This window comes from Eublepharis macularius, chromosome 15 (genome assembly GCF_028583425.1).
Source record: "Eublepharis macularius isolate TG4126 chromosome 15, MPM_Emac_v1.0, whole genome shotgun sequence".
Lineage (NCBI taxonomy): Eukaryota > Metazoa > Chordata > Lepidosauria > Squamata > Eublepharidae > Eublepharis > Eublepharis macularius.
The window spans coordinates 52,094,867-52,116,907 of NC_072804.1; the positions used below are offsets into that span (position 1 = coordinate 52,094,867).

At 45.2% G+C, this 22,041-nt stretch overlaps 2 protein-coding genes across 2 annotated transcripts in view; one reads left to right on the plus strand and one right to left on the minus strand.

The window, feature by feature from the left end:
* Window positions 1–3,442: 3,442 nt before the first annotated feature.
* Window positions 3,443–10,559, minus strand: LOC129343367 (toll-like receptor 13). The gene is made up of 2 exons (XM_054999545.1): window positions 10,542–10,559; window positions 3,443–7,061 (listed from the first exon to the last, which is right to left on the minus strand). Exon 2 carries the CDS (start codon window positions 7,009–7,011, stop codon window positions 4,111–4,113), a length of 2,901 nt encoding a protein of 966 aa, XP_054855520.1. The 5' UTR covers window positions 7,012–7,061; window positions 10,542–10,559; the 3' UTR covers window positions 3,443–4,110.
* Window positions 10,560–12,494: 1,935 nt separating this feature from the next.
* Window positions 12,495–22,041, plus strand: part of TMEM145 (transmembrane protein 145) — a 34,815-nt gene continuing 25,268 nt past the window's right edge. Inside the window, exons 1-2 of the mRNA XM_054998943.1 lie at window positions 12,495–12,540; window positions 14,955–15,112. Of these exons, the coding sequence (XP_054854918.1) occupies window positions 12,495–12,540; window positions 14,955–15,112 (204 nt within the window). The remainder of the gene's footprint in view (window positions 12,541–14,954; window positions 15,113–22,041) is intronic.

Below are 22,041 nucleotides of genomic sequence, written 5' to 3' on the forward strand. Positions count from 1 at the left end.
GAACTTACTCAGTAACAACAGTTTAGTTCAGCTTAGTTTGGATTGTGCACATTCTGTTCCTTGTGCATTTTCAACCTGTATTTCTGCTTCATCTTGGGACTGTAGGGTATACACACATTTTTATTTTAATCTGGATGTACCCTACATAGCACTCATTTGGGGAGAAGAATGGATTGTTAAAATGATAATCCGTGCCAGAGATTTGCCCAAGTAGGCGCAAGGGCTGTTGCAGTAAAGTTAGTGCTGTTTAATGAGGAACTAACTTCTGTGCTTTAAAAAATGTATTTGACTGTTAATCAATAGGAATGAGGTGGAGTTGTTTCCAGTAGTTTCAAAAATGAGCCACGCAAAACAAGGAGGAGTAGATATACCCAGAGATGGAACTATCTACCAAGCCCCTGTAAATATTAGCAACAGAAACTGGTGACATTTTTGCCTCTGATTATTTTGCTTCCATGAATAATAGGTTGCAGTTCTGCCACCGAAAGAGACCCCTTGTGCCGTCATAGACTTTTCTGTCTAGGCAGTTGCTGTTCGGTTGGCTTGGATGCTCTGCTCCGTCTCTTAACTTGCTGTTTTTTTAAATGTTCCTTTATTCTAAACCCAGAAAATTCCTTGAACAAGTTATTTCCTAGTGAAGTAGCTTAGCAGGCAGAAGGTTAAATAGAAGGGTGCGTATGGGATATATTTGATTTGCAAAAGATCACACACTTGTACTCTGTATGAAATTGGAAAAACCAATCCTGCACATAATTCCTTATGGCTCTTATGGTCCAAATCCTCAGCCTTATGTTATCTCTCACACCTGTGTGCAGTATGAAAGTAATAATACTAGCCCTGCTTACAGGGCGCAGTGCGGATAACTAAAATTGACATTGACTGCTGTGTGTATGTGTGTGCGCATGTGCAGGAAAGGCGAAGCACTATAAAGATCAGGGCTCGTATAAGTTTGTTTGTTTATTTACTTCATTTATACCCAGCCTTTATCCCCGGTGGGCACCAAAAGCAGCTTACATTGTTCTCCTCTCCTTCTGGGAGGTAGGCTGGTCTGAGAGAGCAGTGGGCCCAAGATCACCCAGTGGTTGCCATTCCCTCCCAGGGCTTGCACAATGACAGGAGACAGGAACTGAACAGGCAACTATGATTTGGAATGTTGGAAAGATAAAATGAAATAACCCTTGTGAACACCTGCCCCAGTGCTGTGGCCTTGTAGATACAGATATGTTAATTAATTAAGCCCTGCCTGATTACAGTCCGCACCTCTTTGTGGAAGCCTGGTTCACAGTGAGAATCCTTGGATTAAAATGACCAGCCTGTGTTCCCCTTGCTAGGTCTTGGAGTTCTTATTCTCTCTATGGTCATAGATCCAGAGGAGTTAGCCGTGTTAGTCTGTAGTAGCAAAATAAAAAAGAGTCCAGTAGCACCTTTAAGACTAACCAATTTTATTGTAGCATAAGCTTTCGAGAATCACTTTCTCTTCGTCAGATGCAACAGACCCAGATGCCAGCTCTGCCCCTATATCTACCCAGGGAATACAATTAACAGGACCCAGTGGCATCAACTACACTGTCTCTGGCTCTTACAGCTGCTCATCCTCCAATCTGATATATGCCCTCATGTGCCAACAATGTCCTTCTGCTCTGTACATTGGACAAACCAGCCAACCTCTACGCAAAAGAATAAATGGACCCAAATCTGACATTAGAAATGGCAACGTCCAGAAACCAGTGGGAGAACACTTCAATCTACCAGGACATTCCATCAAAGACTTAAAGGTTGCTGTAGTTCAACAGAAACCTTTCAAAAACAAAATCCAACGGGAAGCTGCTGAATTGGAATTCATATGCAAATTTGACTCTGTCAAGCTGGGACTGAATAGGGACTATGAATGGTTATCTCATTATCACAGGTAACTGATTTCCTTTACAGAGGCGGGGTCAGGGGGAGTCCAGTGGCACCTGGCGTGGGCTTTCGAGGACCACAGTTCTCTTTGTCAGATGCATCTGACGGGGAGGACTGTGGTTATCGAAGGCTTGTGCTGCAGTGGAATTGGATAGTCTAGGTGGTGCTGCTGAACTCTTTTTGATTTTGCTACTACAGACTAACACGGCAAACTCCTTTGAACCTTTACACAAACACGGCAAACTCCTTTGAACCTTTACTCCCCCCCTCTCCTCTATATTTGACCAGTTTCCTTCTGCCCTCCATGCATCTGACGAAGAGAACGTGATTCTCGAAAGCTTATGCTACAATAAAATTGGTTAGTCTTAAAGGTGCTACTGGACTCTTTTTTATCTTATTCTCTCTGCAAATGTCTGGATCCTCTCTTGTGTAATGAAGAGAGTTCAGTTGTGAGAATTGTTGTTTGTCTGGGGATTACAAGGGTGACCACATTTTTTCCTCCTAGTTTGCTTAATCCTATTACATGCCCAGGAGATTTCTGGCAGAGTAATTAGCGGGAAGTGACCTGCTCTTCCTCTTGGAAAGGTAAGTGGGAATTAATTTAGGTTTTTTTTTTAAAGTACCATTTTTATTGTGCGTTTAGCCTCGAAACTTTTAAATTCATTTTTAAGTTGCTCAGTATTTTATGTTCTGGTTGAACTTTTAATGCTGGATTTCAATTAATAATGTTTTACATTGTTATGTTTTACTTTGAAAGCCATCTCAGGCAGGTTCTATGGAGAGGCGACATACAAATTTTCAAAATCAATGAACACAACGATTGACCTCCCACAGGCTTCGGCCTATTACTGTCTCCGGATACCATTTCATTTGCTTTTCACCTCTTTAAGTGTCTTTTATCGGGGAGAGGGGCACCAGAATGTGTGGAGGAGGCTGCAGTAAACACACATAGGATTTGCCCCAGCCTGATTAATTCTCGGGGCTTTACCAGAAGGGCAAATAGCAATATGACAAAAGTTTGGACTCCTGAGATAGAGGTTTATATAGCATCACACATTATTGAATGGGTTGTGGGGCCTAGAGAGTGAAAGTGGGAAATGGGGGAGTGAGAACTTGGGGAAACTTGTGCATCAACTTGGTTGGTTCCTGAATTAAGGGAGAATACACTTTGGAAATCTCTTGTGGACAGACTGGCCATGCAACAACACCTTCAGAGGTTCATTGCCTTCTCCTTCCCAAAGGTTAATTAATTAATGGCTCTAGGCTGCTTAGAAGTCATAATCTCATAATCACCATTGACAGCCTTGAAACTAATACTCCTGTAAGAGCAAAGGGTTTATTGAAGGGAATCCCGCTTCTTTCTTTTGCATTCTGATTCCCTAAGGACAATTGTATGCACAGTCGGTGCTGTCTCTGGTGTGCTCAGCATCAACTGTGACATTCTCCTTCACCACAGAGGAAGACTTTCTGTTTGGTAGAATAAGGAATGCATGTACAAATGATGCAGCTCACAAAGGAACAACATGTAGACTTAAATCATGTTCTATATAAACATTCAGGTTCAAAGTATTTCATCATTAGGCTGCACTGATGTTTCATATATGCTTTCCTACATAATTTTTAATTACATTATCAGGTAGAATTCTGTCCCATTCCCTTTTGCTGGGAGCACTGGGGTACCAAAGTCATGGACCAAGATTAGCCCACACTCCAGTGATGTCCCAGAACACCCCTTCACTTTCTACCACATCAGTTAATGACTTCCATTCATTCCTATGGCATGGAGGAATAACGCTGTCTTTGTACAACATTGTTGCAGGGCAGGCAAATCCTGCCCTCCCTCTATGATAGTCGGGCCCAAAGTGGACATGAGAGCATCCAGAGGTCTGGATGGTGCCATTTTAAAAGGGTTTTAAAGTGACTGGGCCCTCAAAGCATTTTTTAGTGGCGGAGTGTGCAGGTCAGACCCGGGGACACCCGTCACATCTAGTCTGCCCCTCATCCTTCATTAACATGGATCTCGAAGGGAGTGCAGTGGTACATCTGTACAGATCACACAGAGACTTTGTATTCCTCCTGGTCTCTACAACATACACATTTTTGTCACTCGTGATGAGCCTGTGATTAGTACACATAGATCAGTTTTGTCTTAAAAAATTAACGTTCCCACATTGAGTTCTCAACACTAGTGTCTTGGAGCAAATCAACCTATTCCATCTTGGAAGTGGATTCCAAGACTGGCTTCCCTTCTTTATCAAACCAATGTGTTACTTCCTCCTCATCTGAGTTGCTACCCTTCAAAGCCAATCTTAGTTTAGCCCAGAACAGTTTTTGAGCCTCAGGGTCGGAGGGCCAACTGATGTATGTCTTTTTCAACATCACCTTCCGCATCCGGTGGTAGATGGAAAGTTCCCACTTAGGAATGTCCTCCAGGAAAACAGGGATGAGGACGTCCTTCAGTTCATCAAAGAGCTTGTAGCTAGCGAGCTGGATCTCCATAGAGCACCACTCACTTTGTAGGTAGTTACGGCTGATGATGCAGATGGTATGTCGGCTGTTGTGGATGCTATCTACTATATTGTCTATGATGTACTTTCCTGGATGAAAGTCCCGGTGGTGAAGACACAGTCGGAAGACGGGTGCCTCTCCGCCCTCTAGGCTGGGTACCAGCTGCTCCAGTACCCAATTCTCATCGGTGGAGTTGTAGGAGACAAAAGCATCAAATTTGTAATGCTTACCCTCCTCCTGTCTCCAACGATTGTTGACCCAAGCTCTCAAGATGTAAAAGTAGTATTTTAAGTGCCAGTAGGTATGCTGGTAGAGTAAAGGCAGTAGCATGTGAAGCAATAGGACAGGAAAGGTAATTGCGAACAGGTACTTCCCCACATCCTGGAAGCAGACACGGGTATCAAAACTATAAACATAACTCGAATGCTGCCCAGAATTGCAGGTGTAATTGTACAGATAAACCACCTGCACCTGGTTGTTGTTCAACCATTTCTGGAACCAAATGTTATCACAGGTGCAAGCCAGTGGGCACTTGCGAAGGTCAAGATATCTCAGAGAGGTCAGATTTTCCATCACACTGCTGTTAATTATCTGCAGCTCATTTTTCCCTAGTTGAAGATTGCGGAGTCTACTGAGGTTGCCAAAGACCTCCATGGTCAATGTGCGGAGGCCAGCATTCTCCAAGTTGAGGCTAGTCAGGTTTCTAAGACTTTTGAATATACCAGGAGGAAAGTTCCCCATGCCATTACTGCTGTCAGCCAAGGTGAGATACTTCAGCTGTCCCAGGTCATCAAAGGCATCTGGAGAAATTGAGAGGATCTTGTTCTCTGACAGGTAGAGGTTGTGCAAAGAGGTAAGGCCCTGGAAGAACTTGGGTGGGATGATTTTCAAACCATAAGGTTGCTGGCCTTGAAGCTTAAGATCGTAGATGTTGCTCAGAAACGAGAAAGGAGGTTTGTTGTGCTGCTTCATGCTGATGTAGGTTATCTTATTGCTCTTCAAGTCCAGCACTTTAAGAGTGTTTTGTACAGGGACGAAATAATTTGAGTTAATGTGCTCAATACGATTGCCATCTAAATAGAGATTGGAGAGATTCCACAATCCCTCTAATGACTTGTTGGTCAATCTTCGGATATTATTCCCGCCCAGGTCCAAGATACGGAGCTTCCCAAGGCTGTGGAAGATTTTTGGGAAGAGGACAGAAATATGGTTGTTCCGGAGGTTGAGTGTCTGGAGCTCGGTCAGGTCATTAAAGCTGAGGTAGTAGAGATCAGTTAAAAGGTTGTTGTCTAAGCGCAACTCCCTGAGTTTGTTCAGACCTTTCAAGGCTCTTTTGTCCAGATAGGCAATGTTGTTTATGTTGAGATGGAGACTGTCCAGATTTGGTGCATAGTCGAAAGCGTATGGACTGACCGAGAGGATGCGATTGAAGCGGAAGGAGATAGTTCTTAGTTCTTCCAACTTGCTTTTGTTGCCATGGCAGCAAAACCTTAGTTTATTTAACAAGTTGTGCTCGACAGTCAAAGTCTGCAGCTGGTTAGACGCTGTCCAGTTGAACAGTCCCCCTACACATCCCACCGTCTTGAGGCGATTCCTCGAGAGATCCAGCAGCTGGATAGGAGGACACTCGGAGAAGACATTGTTGCTCAGGTTCCTGAGACCATTGCTTTTCAAATGTAGATTCAGGGAAAGGTTTGATTTCCTGAGCTGCTGGCACACCCTTTCCAATTGCAGAAAGTTCTGTAAGCGCAGTCCAGAGTAGTCCAAGCTATGAGGCCGTAGGTCAGAAATATTGAAGAGGTGGAAAACGTCTATTTCATTTCCCATCAGCTTCAGAGTGCTCAGATTCCGGAGGCTGACCGTAGCAAAGGAAGAGGTGTTGGAGATCTTGTTGTAGGAAAGGTCCAACTTTTTCACGTTTCGCAAGAACTTGGGCCCCTTCACATCCACCCTCCACAAGGAATTGTTGCAAAGCAGGAGGGTAGAGAGACAATCAGGAAGCCCCCAATCTGACTTCAGGGAGGCAAGGTTATTGTTGCACAGATTGAGATGTTCCAGCTTCGTCAGATTCTGGACTCCCAGCACCACTTCGCCGAAGCTCCCCAAACAGTTAAACTGGAGCTGCAGTTTCCAAAGGTTCTGTAACGGACTGAATGTCTCTGGATGAATCGTTCTCAGCTGGTTATTGTGTAAGAGGAGATGGGTGAGGCCAGCCAAGCCACGAAACACATCTTTGGACACACCTACAAGATGGTTGCAGGAGAGGTTGAGCATTTCCAAGGCGGTGAGATTTTCAAAGGCACCATCTTCTATGCTCTTCATTTTGTTGTAGCTCAGTTGCAGGATCCGCAGCTCTGGGAGGTGGCGAAAGCTCCCATAAGGCAAGGACCAAATGGAATTGTGGGAGGCGTTGATCACTGTAGTGTTGCTGGGGAGGTCATCCACAGCGCTGGAGACAGACTTCAGAAAGCGCTGCATGCACTTGAAATTCCCTGGGTCTCCCATGGTCTGGATGCAGTTCCTGAAGCCGTAGGCGCCTGTCTCCTGAGTGTTCAACAGCACAAAAGCCAAGGAAGGAAGGAAGAGGGCCAGGCTCCCCATTTGTGTGAGCAGAATCCACGATTCCAAAATCCTTCAGTAGTCAATGAAACCTAGAGCCAAAGGACATTGGGGGAACTTGGTTATCACTTAGAAACCACCGTTTTACTGACATCCCCAGAATCAATTCCTCCCCCCCCCCCCCCAGCCCAGTTTCTGCATCTGAATAGAAGAGCAAGATTCAGGTCGAGTAGCACCTTAAAGACCAATTAGATTTCCAGGATACCCACCTGCAACTAACTGCATCAAAATAGTTTACATTCTGTGCCAAGGAAGCCAGGATGGATTGGCCATTAAGGCTACAAGGAAAAGTCCTGGGGAGGGGCAATGACCTGGGGCTGCCCCCCCATTGGGGACACCCCAGCCTCAAGTGAGGAGTGGACTGAGACCTCTGTGGGGGAGATAGAGTTGCCAACCTCTAGGTGAGGCCTGAGAGCCTCTCTACATGAGACATCTTACACAAGGATGCTCAAGGGTAGGGAGGTGCAATGTTAGCCGAGAAGTGTCGTTTAAAAAGGCAAAGACAAAAACTCTGTCAATTTCATCTCTCTACACTAGGATAGTTTAAAAAGACAGAGTCTGCAGAGATCATTCCTCAAAGGGTTTGTTAATTTCATCTCACCTCCCCAAAAAGGGGCTGTGTGGAACTGACAGCCTTCAGAGAGGCGAAGATGAAATTAACAAATGCTCTGAGGAGCATCTCTGCAGGCTGTCTTTTTAAACTACCCTCCTGTAGAGAGGTGAAATTGACAGAACCTTCAGCTCTGTCTTTTTAAACTATTCTTCCTGGCTAACATTGCATCTCCCTACATGAGTGTCTTGTGTAGAGAGACTTTGAGACCTTCTGGATTTACAATTGACCTCCAGACTATAGAGCTCAATTCTCCTGGAGAAAATGGCTGCTTTGGAAGGTGGACACTGGCACTATATTCCTCAGAGGTCCCTCCCCTCTCCAAACCCTGCTGTTCCCAGACACTGCCCCCAATTCTCTAGGGATTCTCCAAGCTGGAGTTGGAAACCCAAGGGGCAGGTGCAAGCCACTGCCAGCCAGCAGTCCGAGCCCCACACAGGGCAGGGAAGCAAGTGCTTAGCCAACTCCCACATGGGGGAAGAGTAGGGTTGCCAGTTCTGGATTAGGAATTTCCCGGAGATTTTGGGGAGAGAGGAAGGGTGGAATATGGGGAGCCAAGGGACCTTGGTAGGGTATCATGCCATAGAATTAGTACTTGTATGGGAGACCACCAAGGAAGTCCAGGGTTTGTACACATAGAGCACTTTCCTCTAACATACATGTGGGAGGAGTCTGTTGTCTTCTATTATTCTGTTTCCATACTTGTAAATAGGAGAAACATTACATAACTGTTCAACGTACGCTCACCCCCCCAAATGAAACCTTGTGGCAATGTCCCTGTGTAATACCATGTTTAATACTTTAGCCATTGTTTCAGATTTCTGTAATCCTAGTAGGATTCCCAGGAGGGAGGTGAGGGACCCGGGACTTACCCTACGAGTCCTCTTCGCACACACACTTTGCATGCATGCTCCTGGAAAGGCATGATGAAGTGATGTCATCACGCCAGCCATGGGCATGCTCCTGTGCTTCATGTGGGGCTAATTCTGGCCAAAATTGGCCCCAACAAAGTGCAGGAGCATGCCCACAGCCAGCACAACAACATCAGGAAGTGATGTCGTCATGCCCCCTGGAGCATGCCCAGTGAACGCTTTCCTGGGTTGCCTGCAGTGGTGGGTGATTGCTGGGGGGGGGGGGTTTGCCACTGGGGTTTGCAACCCAGCAAACCCCTGGGAGATTGCATGCCGTCAATGGGCAACTGGTAAGCCTAAATCCTAGTCATATTGCATTGCTTATTAGACGTTTCATCCTGTAGATTGCGGGATTTGCAATGTATAATCCGCCTTGAGTCTCAAAGAGGAAGATGGACAATAAGTAGTGCAAATCGATTAACTTTCATAATGCTTAGAGGATTGGGAGTACTTAGTAGTGTTAGGAACCAACATCTCTCACCCCTCCTTGGAATCCGCCATCCCTGAAACCCATTGGGAAAATGTCTGGATTGGAGGACAATCAGAAACTGGTATTCAGAGGAGCTTCAGAAAGGGAAAGGTGGAGATCTGGTTGCTCACATGGAGAGAACACAGAACAGCTAATGGGGTTGCTAAATGGCTGAATACTTATTGCCACCACAAAGTCTACCCCCTCCATAGAATCTTTAAAAATAGCCTCCATGCTGCATCAATGCTCAGAATTTTTTTTTTAAAAAAATCAGAAACAAAACTTCTGCCAAGGTTTCTATTTTTCACTTCCTCTCTAAATAGGCGTAATGTATGGGAAAGGGCTGCTGAGGCTTTTCATGGCATGGAAATATATAGGATCACCTAATAACTTCTCATTATACTGCTATTACATCAAGAGGCAGGACATTTTTTTCTCCATCCCTGTTGACAACCTTATTTGCAAGTGAGTTCCAAAAACTAGAGTAAGTTTAGAGGCAGATCCCATTTCAAAAGTTTGACAACCACTGATCTACCATGAAGGGCAAGGACTCTCCAAGATCTCCAGGTAGGACTTGCCCCAACTTTGCCTCTGTTCCAAACTTCCTACTTCCAAAGGTTTATTTCTTTTCAAAAGGTGCTTGGGCTCTAATAAATACCATTGTGTGTCATATGAAATGAATTTCTGAATACCTTCTGGATTTATTAGTCAGCATGGGAAGATTTTGATTTCTATAGACATATCCTTTTTTTAAAAAAAAGCTGGTGAGCTGTTTTTACTGTATTAATCCATAGGTGGGGGTATGAATTGTAACAAAACAACAAATAAATGTCTCTACATACCACACATGAGAAAAAAGAATTGCCATCTGCTGTCTCACTTTGCCACTTCTGTTCATTGCTCATAGATTATATGATCTGCAACAGCTGGGCTAGTACGCAAAAATGTATTCTAGAGCTAAAACCAGTTAGTCTTCCAAGTGCCATAAAATGCTTGTTCATTTTTTTGTTGCAACGAATACAATGACCCGCACCGACATTTTCCCACTGTCACGTTCTCTCGTCCCTTCAGAACAGTTTTTCCTTTGTGGGACTATTTTACACGGGGGTTTCTTGTACCACACACAATACCAGAATTGCCATGCAGTCACACAAACTGTATCACCCAAGGTGCTAAGCCTAACCTTAAGCATTGCAAACAGTGGTGCCTCCTGCTTAACAATAACATAAGCTGAAGGCATTTGCAGGTTACCATTCTGAAACGTCCTTTTAAATGCATAGGAGCAAGCCAGGGCAGTCCCCCCACTCTCCGCTAGTCAACTGGCAACCTCCAGCCAAGTGTTACCCTTATCTGCCTTGGCTTTATCTTCTTCCCTCCCTGCTACATTTCAGTATCCCAAGGACCACTCATACTTCTTTCTTTTTAATTGTTCTATCATTAACCCAATTGTTCAATAGATAGCAGGGATTGCTATTAGCAGGTTGATGGGGGTGCCTTATCAGAGATAAAAGTTCCTTCCTACCTGTTTCTTGGATCTTTGTGGTCCTCTGCTGTTGATACAAAGAGCTTAGGTCTCGGAGAGACAACCGATGTGGAGGTATTCTATGATCTCTGTTCCCAGCTAGTGTGGGAAACTGAAACAAGAATGATTTTGAAAAAATTATTTATTTTGTAGTTGAAAGGGAAGTGAATGGCGGTTTTGTTTTCTGTTTTATTTCTGTCCCTGAGATACCTCCTTCTGCTTCCAGCCACAGGCCAGAAGCAGCTGTGGATCTGAAGAGGTCATGGGCACATCTGGCTTTTTGGTCTATCACAACTTAGCACAGATTCCCGTCTCTCTTTGCAATGCTTTGGTCAGATATACCTGTCGGCTCTTCCAGTCCTTACCAGGTAGCTGTCCTACACCTTGTTGCTTCAGGTGGAATTGTTCGCCCTTTAAAAAACACATACCTTTATCCCAAGCGAGTCTCACTGTTTTCGATAGTGAAATTGCTTCCTTCTGCAATTGTGGAAAAGAATCCCATCTTCCCCAAAGTCTCCTGCGGCAAAGATCTCTTATCTGCAGAGATCCTTAGCAAGTCCTTCCTCACATTGTAAGTTAGATCAAGATGGGTAGCCGTGTTAGTCTGTCTGTAGCAGCAGAAAGGAGCAAGACTATAAAACTAACAAGATTTGTGGTAGGGTATGAGCTTTTGTGAGCCATAGCTCACTCACATCTGACGAAGAGATTCTCGAAAGCTTATGCTACAATAAAGTTGGTAGCCTTAAAGGTGCTACTGAACTCTTTGATTTTGCTACTACAGACTAAGACGGCTAACTCCTGGATCTATCACTTCTTCAGATACTGGACTCTTGCTCTTTTCTACTACATTGTCAGATATGAGGTTTCCTGCCCACCTGAGCATTCTTTGTTTTGCAAACTCACCTCTCCCTTTTTTTTCTTTGCAAACATTTCCTCTTGGATGGCACCACGCTGGGGTTCACAGGGAGGTTATTTGAAGATAGGTGATGTCTGCTGCAAAGTGGCAGGACAGGTTTTGTCAAAGCTGGATCCTGAAAGAGCATTGAGGAAAATGTTCCTTGGTATACTGGATGGTGAGTTTGGTCCCCCAGTGACTCCACAGCCTTAAAAAATAGTCATTCCCAAAAGTCTCTGGTCTGGTCTGTGTAGAGGCTCTTTGGAGATACAAAATCAAAAAGAGTCCAGTAGCACCTTTAAGACTAACCAATTCTATTGTAGCATAAGCTTTCAAGAATCAAGTTCTCTTCGTCAGATGCATGGTACAGAAACTGGTCAAATATAGAGGAGGAGGGGAGGAGAGAGAAGATGCAGTTAGGGGGGGAGAGGGAGGGTGCAACCAAAACATTCCTTTGCTAGTAAATGTAAACATCTCCTTTTGGTGTCCTTTTGGGGTCATTTGGCTTGGGTGAGGCTTCAAAGGAGTTTGCCCTGTTAGTTTGCAGCAGTAAAACAGCTAGACCATCCAATTCCAATGCAGTATAAGCCTTCGATAACCACAGCTCTCCCCGTCAGATGCATCAGACAAAGAGAACTGTGGTCCCCGAAAGCCCACGCCAGGCGCCACTGGGCTCCCCCAGACCCCGCCTCTGTAAAGGAAATCTGTTACCTGTGATAATGTGATAACCATTCATAGTCCCTATTCAGTCCCAGCTTGACAGAGTCAAATTTGCATATGAATTCCAATTCAGCAGCCTCCCATTGGATTTTGTTTTTGAAAGGTTTCTGTTGAACTACAGCGACCTTCACCACATTTGGAGATACAAATACTGATGTGTGGTATTCCATGCTAGAAGTTAATAGGAAAGGGACAGAAAATAAAATGGCTAATATTGAAATGCTCTTGTGTAAAGTTAATGGTGTGGCCTCTTTTGGAACACTATGCACACTTCTGGTGGATGTATCTCAAAAAGGACATTGCAGAGCTGGAAAAGGTTCGGAAGCGGGGCAACCGTAATGTTTAAGGAGTTGGAGCACCTTTCCTACGACAAAAAGTGGGAGAGTATGGGACTTTTCAGTCTATCAAAAAAAGGGTAAAGGTAGAGAGAGTGGGCAGAGAACATCGCAGAGTGATTGCCTCAGTTAATTTCTGTGCCAATTCTCTCTGGATTCCATACCTCGTCTTCACTAGCAACACTTCTAGTTCTATCAATAGGATTTTGGAAGAATCCCGCTCTAAGGGAAGTGAATGTTTGTGGTTTTTTGCTGGGCCCACATCTGCTGATTTCAGGCTTTGGAGGTTTGAGGATGTGGTGAACACAGTTGCATGGTGTGTGAGCTTGTGTTCCATATGCCAAGATTGCTAAACGATCAGGGGGTGGGGGAAATAGGGATTTTTGTTTGCATCTGTGGGGTTTTTTGCTTTCCTGCATGTTGCTGGAAAAGCACAAGGCCAGACTGTGTCTTTTCAACTCCATTTTTTAAAAAGTTGTATACTTTTGCTAACCAGGTGGCTTTTGTGACAGCTTATGGTGTGATAAATTTGTTAGTATTTAAAGCACCACAGGACTCTTCTTTGGGGTTTTTTTTTTTACGCAACAGGTTAACTTGGCTGCCCCACGGAGACTTCCCCCAAACAGCTCAAGACAAGTGGTTGCCATCAATAATTAAAAAAATGGATGTTAATTGATTTTCCTTCAATAAATAGCAGTTATTTTGACATTTTGGTAATGGGCAAATTTATTTGAGCATTTGATCAATCAGCTGAATAACTTCTGGTTAATCAAGTCAACATTCTTTGATCTGTGGACAGCCCTTACTTCTTTTTATGGATTTAACCTACATGACAATACTGTGGTCAGAGCTTAGAAATGTAACTGGATCCAGGCTCTGGCCATTGTGCATCTACAGCTGAGAGCTGTAGACGTGCCTACATGTACAAATGTGCTTCCTTTGCCAAGTTCTGGAATTTTAAAAAAATCCAACTTGATTTGAACAGGTTTGAAACAATGACCTGTTTTCAATAGCTGAGTAGTTAATGGCAAAGGAATAGCCCTGTTAATCTGTTGTAACAAAGTAAACCAGACGTTCAGTGGCACCTTATAGACAATAAATAATAAATAACAATAATAAATAACAATAATAAAAAACAATAAATAAATGTTTTTCGTCTTTAAGTTGCTGCTGGACTTTTGTTTTAGGTAGTTAACAGAGAGACTGAGTATGTGAGCGCAAGTATATGAATGGTCAGAATTGTACTAAAGGCCTTTGTGGCTTGGATTGTGTAAATTTGGAAAAGATGACGAAAATCAAGTCTGCATCGTCTCTCCTTTGGTTAACCTGAAATGGAGGATTGTCTGGATTTTCAAGGCAAACCTGTATTTTATTTAAAAAAAATAAGCGTGAAATTATGAGAGCTTTGGTGAATGGCTAGAGAGAGTTGGACAGAGATCCGTAGTGATGTTAGCCCATGTGTGTGTTGCAAGATTATTAGTGTCAACATTAGGAATGTTTTTAGCCCTACTCTGGTACTCCGATCTCCATCCCTGGCAAAGATCCCTTTAAAAGTCAGATCACCTAAATTTAAAATCTGATATTTGAAAAGGCATGAAGGACCCGTTGTTGTTTGGAAGAGACCATGAGTTTACCAAATTCAAGTTGTTTTACTTAGGCAAAACAAGGTCCCTGCCCGGAGGAGCGTACAATTTAAAAAGAGAGAACCTGGGGAAAATGCAGAGTGGATGGGGCAGTGCAGTTTGTAGCCTTCCATCGGAATCAAAAAGAGTCCAGTAGCACCTTTAAGACTAACCAACTTTATTGTAGCATAAGCTTTCGAGAACCACAGCTCTCTTCGTCAGATGTCAGTTTCTTCTTGCCCTCCATGCATCTGAGGAAGAGAACTGTGATTCTCGAAAGCTTATGCTACAATAAAGTTGGTTAGTCTTAAAGGTGCTACTGGACTCTTTTTGATTTTGCTACTACAGACTAACACGGCTAACTCCTCTGGATCTATTCCATCGGAATGATCAATATCTTCGGATTCAATACTGTGGCTCCTTTGCAGTTTAGACATAGTAGATCTCCTTAAGGTTGCCAATCTCAAGGGGTGGCTGGAGATCCCCCGGAATTACAACTGATCTCCAAGTGACAGAGATCAGTTCCCGTGGAGAAAACATCTGCCTTGCAAGGTGGACTCTGTGGAACTACACTCAACCTTCCCAGGTCTCTACCCCTCCCAAATCTCCAGGAATTTCTCAGCCCAGAGCTGGCAACCCTGGGAAGACAGCGCGCGCGCGCACACACACACACACACAATCTCCTCCAAATTGAGGGGGGGTGGAGGGAGCCTCATGCAGCCCCCCCCCCCCATCCCTGCAAATGCCCCGGATTCTGGACCGGAGGGAAGCAGCGCCTGCCTGGAGTAGGGGGCGAGGGCGAGATCCTGTCTCTTTAAACGGGAGCGCGCAGGGAGCTGAGCCCGGCTGCCGGAGCCGGCCGTGGGCTTGAGGATGGAGCCGTCCCGGCCTCTGCCCGGCGCTGCCCGGCTCTTCGCCCCCCTCCAGTTCCTCCTCTTCCTTTTGCTGCCCGAGACGAGCTGGGGCAAATACGTGAGAGGCAACATCAGCACCAAAGAGGTGAGCTGCTCATCGGGGCACGGGGGGGAGGGGCGACTGGGGGGGGCTGCCTCCTCCTCGAGGGGAGCGGATCCCACCCGGGCCTCTCCAAGCCCTGCGCGCCCTCCGGCCCCCGCGCTTGCAAGGCGCGCTGGGCTGCGCAGGGCACCCCCGATGCCACCCCCTCGCTTCCCGGGCAATCGAGCCCTCTCCTCCATTCATACCCCTTCCCTCTCCGAGCAGGGGGCGGCCGCCCGCGATTTGGCTTGATCGAGCCCCCCCCCCCATATATCCTCCCCCCTTTGGTTCCCGCCTGACATGCATCGGGCACAGCCAAATGGTGGCCAAGGCGCTTTCTTTTCTCTCTGCCTGCCGGGGGCCATCCTGGGTGCCCAGGATATGGCAGGGCTTGGGGTGGCGATGTGGGACGGGGGGGGGGTCCCAACTGCATCCCACCCCCTTCACAATCTATCTCGGATGGGGGGAGCGGAGGAAGAAAAGCCACGCTGGGTTATTTTGTATTCGTGCTGCATTATTGATGGAGGATGAGGGGGAGTCCATCTCTCCCCACCAAGAAAATGGGGGGTGCTATTTGTGACCTCAGGCTCCACACAGATGGCACTGCTGAAAAGCCCAGGCTTTCCTATGGCTGAAGCTTGACCATCCTGGGGTTCGTTTCATTGCAAAGCGCTGTAAACTTTGGCACCCTCCATCCTGTCTGGTTGGGTGCGCCTTCAAGGCCATGGTACAGTGTCCTGTATCCCTTTAGAATGCTGGAGCCTGCAGTCGGTGTGCAGTGACAAGGGGGATTCCCTTACCCTTTTGCACATTCATGCATGGCACATGGAAGATGCGTGAATGCAGATACGGGATGCCTGTGAAGTGGGCTGGCATAAGCAGGAATCTAGTGGCACCTTAAAGACTTAACGAGATTTTGTTCCAACATAAGAGTTTGTGGATGAGAGCCCATTTGGTCATGTCGTCTGGAATAAGGGACTGGTTCAGTGCCTTTTTGCTCTGGTCATAGATCCAGAGAAGTTAGCTGTGTAGTTGCAAAATAGTAGAGTCCAGTAGCACCTTTAAGACTAACCAACTTCATTGTAGCATAAACTTTCAAGAACCACAGCTCTCTTTGTCAGATGCATTATCAGCTTTCGAGAACCACAGCTCTCTTTGTCAGATGTGTTGTCAGCTTTCGAGAAACACAGCTCTCTTCGTCAGATGTGTCGTCAGCTTTCGAAAACGAGAGCTCTCTTCGTCAGATGCAGTTAGCTGTAGTTCTTTAAAGCTGACGATGCATCTGATGAAGAGAGCTGTGGTTCTCGAAAGCTTATGCTACAATAAAGTTGGTTAGTCTTAAAGGTGCTACTGAACTCTTTACTATTTTTGCTGTGGGACAGTGTGACAGGCAGGGTGATATGGCTATTTACTGTGGGGGACATAGCAGCAACTGGAATTATTGGGGTAGGGAGAAAAGAATGAGTGAACAATGCTAGGAGCGATCACAGAACCGTGTCATATTAAGTACATCCTTAAGGGGTTTTTGTAAAGACTAATAATCCCACTTGACTCACCTGTCGTATTTACTATTCAGCTGGGTAAAGAGCAGTTTCACGTAACCTGCCAGTTTTAACTGGCAATTATAATCCTCAGTAGTAGTGACACACAGTGCCAGCAACAGTATTTATTTCAGATTAAGTAATCTGGAGTAATAGCGTGCACCTTGTGCATATGTGGTGCTTCATTTTTGTACTCAATTAGCATGTAATACACTAATCAGGTCATACAGAGCGCCTGCCGTGGAAAGGTAGGAACCACTCACCCACCATTTACAGTCTGAATATTTGTGAAATTGCATGTATAGAAGGGTGGTTAAACTATATTAAGTGGTAGCTATATAACATTGAGGATGAACACCAAAGAGGTAGGAGCCTGGTGGGTGATGGGGTGGGACAGAGAAGTCAGAGGGTGCTGAGAGGGGGATTGGTTAGCATGAATTAGGATACAGGGCTGCTAGGCCCCTGGAATCCCATCTTTCTGGGTGCTGCTGGTACCATGTGACTTTCTTTGGCCAGAACTAAAGTGGGAGGCTGTCTAGCATTTTGTGTATTATGCATGTCCGGCACTTCCTTGTGGGTTGAGCTAAAGCACTTTCTGACTCAGAGTGATACGGAGAACTGTGTGTGAATTTTATTTTGTTTTGCTAGTTGAGAGATATTCTCCCCCTTCCACGGTTCTATGCCTTTAACACCTGCCCAGCAGGCAGAAATTCAACCAATGGTGCTTTCTCCATCACCATATTGGCATGCTGTGGAAAGGGCACTGCTGTTGGGTTCCTACCTGTCATGCAGCTGTAAGGCACTAGAGCATTGCTAGGGAGGGGGGAAAAGGAAGTTGACAGCCCTGCACCGCAGTGCTGCTAGAAAGGTTACTCTCTAGAAACAGCAGGCCCGGAATAGAGAGAGCGTGTAAAAACAGGCCTCCTCGCACCGCCACTTTTGGGGAAGCTTTACCACGGGCCCTGGTGAGGTTAATCCTGTTTGCAGGATGCACGTGGGCCAGCAGGCCCCGCTGACACTTCCTTAAATCAGTGTTCCTACAAGCTGTTGTGATGTGTATATGTGGGGGGGGGGGGGACTTTGATTTTGTGGTGTTGCTGCAGTTGGATTCTCTGGGACATGCAAAGAGAGGTTGTGAAAAAGGACCCCCCCCCTTTTTATTCCTCCTCCTCCATTTGCCCTAATTCTCAGATTTTGCTTGTTTCCTCTGCCTTCTTCAGCCTCTGGTACGGTTACCGTGGAAACCTTGAGCATGGGTTGTTGCCATGGGAACATGGGGGATTTTAAGGGGAAGGAAATAGGCCCGGGCCTAACTGTTGAGGAGAAAATGGGTGCGAGTATGAGTGCGAAAGGCTGGCTTCCTTGGATACTATTTCCCAGGAAAATGTGGAATCCCCCCCCCCTCACACACACACAAATTTCCAGAGTCAGCCAACTTCATATAGCTTCTTCACACACTCTGCTAATCCAATGCTTTTTGCACATAGACATCTTCCCTCTGGAAGGTTCAGTCTCTCAGAATTATTCCAGCCTAAGCTCATAGAAATCAGTGGGTTTAGACTGGCGTAACTTGGCATCACATTGACTTGGCTTGAGAGGTAGTTTTGGCTGTCGGGTAGTTGCTTCGGGGTTCTGTTGCCCTGGGAAACGGGCACTGTGACTTGATATCTTGTGCGGTGTCAGGTAAGTGAGAGACAAGAATGGCTGTATCACAGTCGGGAAGGAGAAGGCCAGCTAACTGAGAAGAGGGGAAGTACAATTCATGGACGGAAAGTGGCCGGAGTGTGGGGCACAATCTAGCTTTGGGACTGCTTGTACATGGGGCTGTCTTTGAAGACCACAAAGATACTGCAGCTGGTGCAGAATGAATTTATTTCTTTATGTCATTTATACTCTGCCTTTCTCACTGAGACTCAAGGATATAGAAGCAGAATTGTTGACAGGGGTTACCCCAGGCTTAAGATTGCTCCGTTGGCTGCTAATCTGCTTCCATGCCCTGTTCAAGTTGCCAATGTATCAGGGCTTTCTTTCATTTCATAAAAAACAATTTCAAAATTCTAAAATATCCCAGAGTGAAGCTATGTCACCCTGAGCTCCTCTTGAGGAAGGAGGGGGTAGGAATAAATAAAACCAAGCAGTTATATCGCACACTAATGAAACAAAGAAAGTGTTAGCACCCATTTTCCAAATTCATGATCAGTAATGCAGATTAGAATTTGTACCACACAAACTGAAAGAACAAGCATCCAGTAGCACCTATAAGACTAACAAAATTTGTGGTAGGGTATGAGCTTTTGTGAGTCACAGCTCACTTCTTCAGATATTTTTCAGATACTGAAGAAGTGAGCTGTGACTCACGAAAGCTCATACCCTATCAAAAATGTTGTTAGTCTTATAGGTGCAATTGGACTTGTGCTCTTTTCTGCTGCAACAGACAGAATAACACGGCTACCCATCTTGATCTATCTGAATGAAAGAAAGCAGGTATTGGGGAAATCTGACCTGTTAGTCCTCCACACCCCCTCACTCCAAAATATGTTAAAATGTGGGAAGGGATACCTGCATTAAATGATCCCATGTACACATCCCATAGAGACAGCAGCCAATACTTTTAGGTCCTGTTCTCAGATCTGATTAGCTGCTATCATTTTGCAAAATGTGCAAAACAGTTCAGGAGGGCTTTCTTGTAGATGGGGTGTGGTGGAATGATTCAGGTCAGGAAATGACTTTTATTGGGAATAAAGTCTTTCCTTTAATAATGATGATGATGATGGTGATGGTGATAACGATCACGATAACAATGATGATAACGATAACGATAATGACTGATTTATATACTGCCCTTCAGGATATGTAACACCTACTCAGAGCGGTTTACATATTATTATCCCGACAACAACAATCACCCTGTGAGGTGAGTGGGGCTGAGAGAGCTCTGGAAGAGTGGTGGTGACAGAACCAAGGTCACCCAGCTGGCTTCAAGCGGAGGAGTGGGAAATCAAACCTGGCTCTCCAGATTAGAGTCCTGCTGGTCTTAAGTGACTGATCCAAGATCACCCAGCTGGCTTCAAGCGGAGGAGTGGGGAATCAAACCCGGTTCTCCAGATTAGAGTCCCACGCTCTTAACCACTACACCAAACTGGCTCTCCTATACTGGTTCTTCCTACACAGATGGCCTTGTTGCCATCAAATGGGTTTGCATGCGCTGCTCTGTTCCCCCCATCCAGTTCTACAATCCCAGCCCAACCGCGTTATTTGTCTTAGTATGAATATTTAGATCTATTAGATTCAAATGTTACCAAGGAGTCCGCTTATGGATTGCCTGATGTTACCATATTGTCTAATCTGTCTGCCTACTGATTGACTGGAAAAGGTTTTTTTTTAAAAAAATCATACTTGCAGTGAGAAAGGCAGAATATAAATGAAACAAAATGTTTAACAGATGAATGCAGGATGGGGTTCTGGGATTCCTGTGTCAATGCATGTTTCTGTCCAGGTGTATATGTGGTGGAATGTGCCCTCAAGTCATAGCTGTCTTGTGGCAACCCCTGATGGGGCTTTCAAGGCAAGAGACTAACAAAGGTGGTTTGCCATTGCCTGCCTCTGCGTGACGACCCTGGTCTTCCTTGGTAGTCGCCCATCCAAATACTATCCGAGGCTGACCCTGCTTAGCTTCCAAGATCTGATGAGAGTAGGCTTGCCTGAACAATCCAGGTCCATGTGGTGCATAGCTACACAAGTTTATTTCATTATTTGCTTTATTTATCGTCTGCCTTTCTAATTGAGGCAAATTGCAAAAATATTAAAATAGTGTAATAAAGATCAGTATAGCAAACATCTACTATATCACTTTCGGGGACCACAGTTCTCTTTGTCAGATGCATCTGGCGGGGAGGGCTGTGGTTCTTGAGGGCTTGTGCTGCAGTGGAATTGGTTGGTCTTGGAGGTGCTGCTGGACTCTTTTAGATTTTGCTACTACAGACTAACACGGCTAACTCCTCTGAACCTTTACAGAAGCAAACTGATCCCCACATCAAAAGGAGCTGTTTTCGTCTCCATATCAAAGGAGTTGTTTGCATCTCCCCTCTCCTCCCTCCCTCCCCTCTCCTCCTCTATATTTGACCAGTTTCTGTTGGACCTCCATGCATCTGACGAAGAGAACTGTGATTCTCGAAAGCTTATGCTACAATAAAATTGGTTAGTCTTAAAGGTGCTACTGGACTTTTTTTGATTTTGCTACTATATCACTGTAACTGTTGTGGTTTCCCCCAAATAATCCTGGGGATTCTTGTTTAACAAACAATTACCAGCCTTCCCCAGGGAGAGGACATAACTTAAACAGTTAACAGGTTCTTCATGTAATTAATATACTGCCTCTCCAGATTTGTTAGAGGTGATAAATCAGTGGTATAAATGTGTCATGGACTCTTCTGTTGGGAAAGCCCCTCGGATGCTTGTTCAGCTAACCCAGGTCAGGTCACCCTTATGGTTGCCAACTCTGGATTGAGAAATTCCTGGAGATTTACGGACAGAGCCTGGGCTGGGTGGAGTTTGGGGAGGGGGCATTGCTCAGCAAGGATAGGATGTTATAGAATCACCCTTGGAAGCTGTCGTTATCTTTGTAATCTGGAGATCAATTGTAATTCTTGGAGAATTCCAAGCCCCACCTGGATGTTGGCAACCCAACCTTACTTATATGGGGTCAGGCTTCGGCCAAAACCAATTAAGAGATGCTGTTTTGGGTAAGTCTATGAGTGAACGGGTGTTACAAATCAGCCTCATTGGTGCACTGCGCTCTATTAAATTAACGATTCCGATGCTTTCTGCATAATAGATGCAATTTTATGGGGATTGTTTGAGATGTTATTTATTCTTTCGGAAGCCAAGTAGTAAAAATTTTTATAGGAACCGGTTGAAGCCAAGCAGAGGTTGCTGACACACTTATAATTTTCAGGATGGGTCAGGTTTAGGGTAATCTCTCCTAATATATAATGCTCAAACTGGGTTGATTTTCTTTTTCAGCACACTTGGGTAGGCTTGGGTGGGCAGATTCAGGAGGCTTGCAGAAAAATGGCCTTTGGGGGCCTCCAAGAAGATTTCCTCAATTGCCACCCTCCCATGTGTAAAAGGCAGGACGTGCTGAGTCTAGAATTCTTGGATGTCCAGTGCAAAGTATGAAAAAGAGGTGGGCACATGATGGTGCAGTGGGAAAAACATTTTACTGCATTCCACAATAATAAATATTTTCCCCACTACACTGTTTTTTTTTCCCTTCTGTGCAAAGTCCAAACAATCTCCATGTAGGGAAGGACCATTCCAACTTTGCATTCCCAGCAAATGCCTAGCCTAGGGTTACCAGCCTCCCGGTGGTGGTTAGAGATCCCCCGGAAT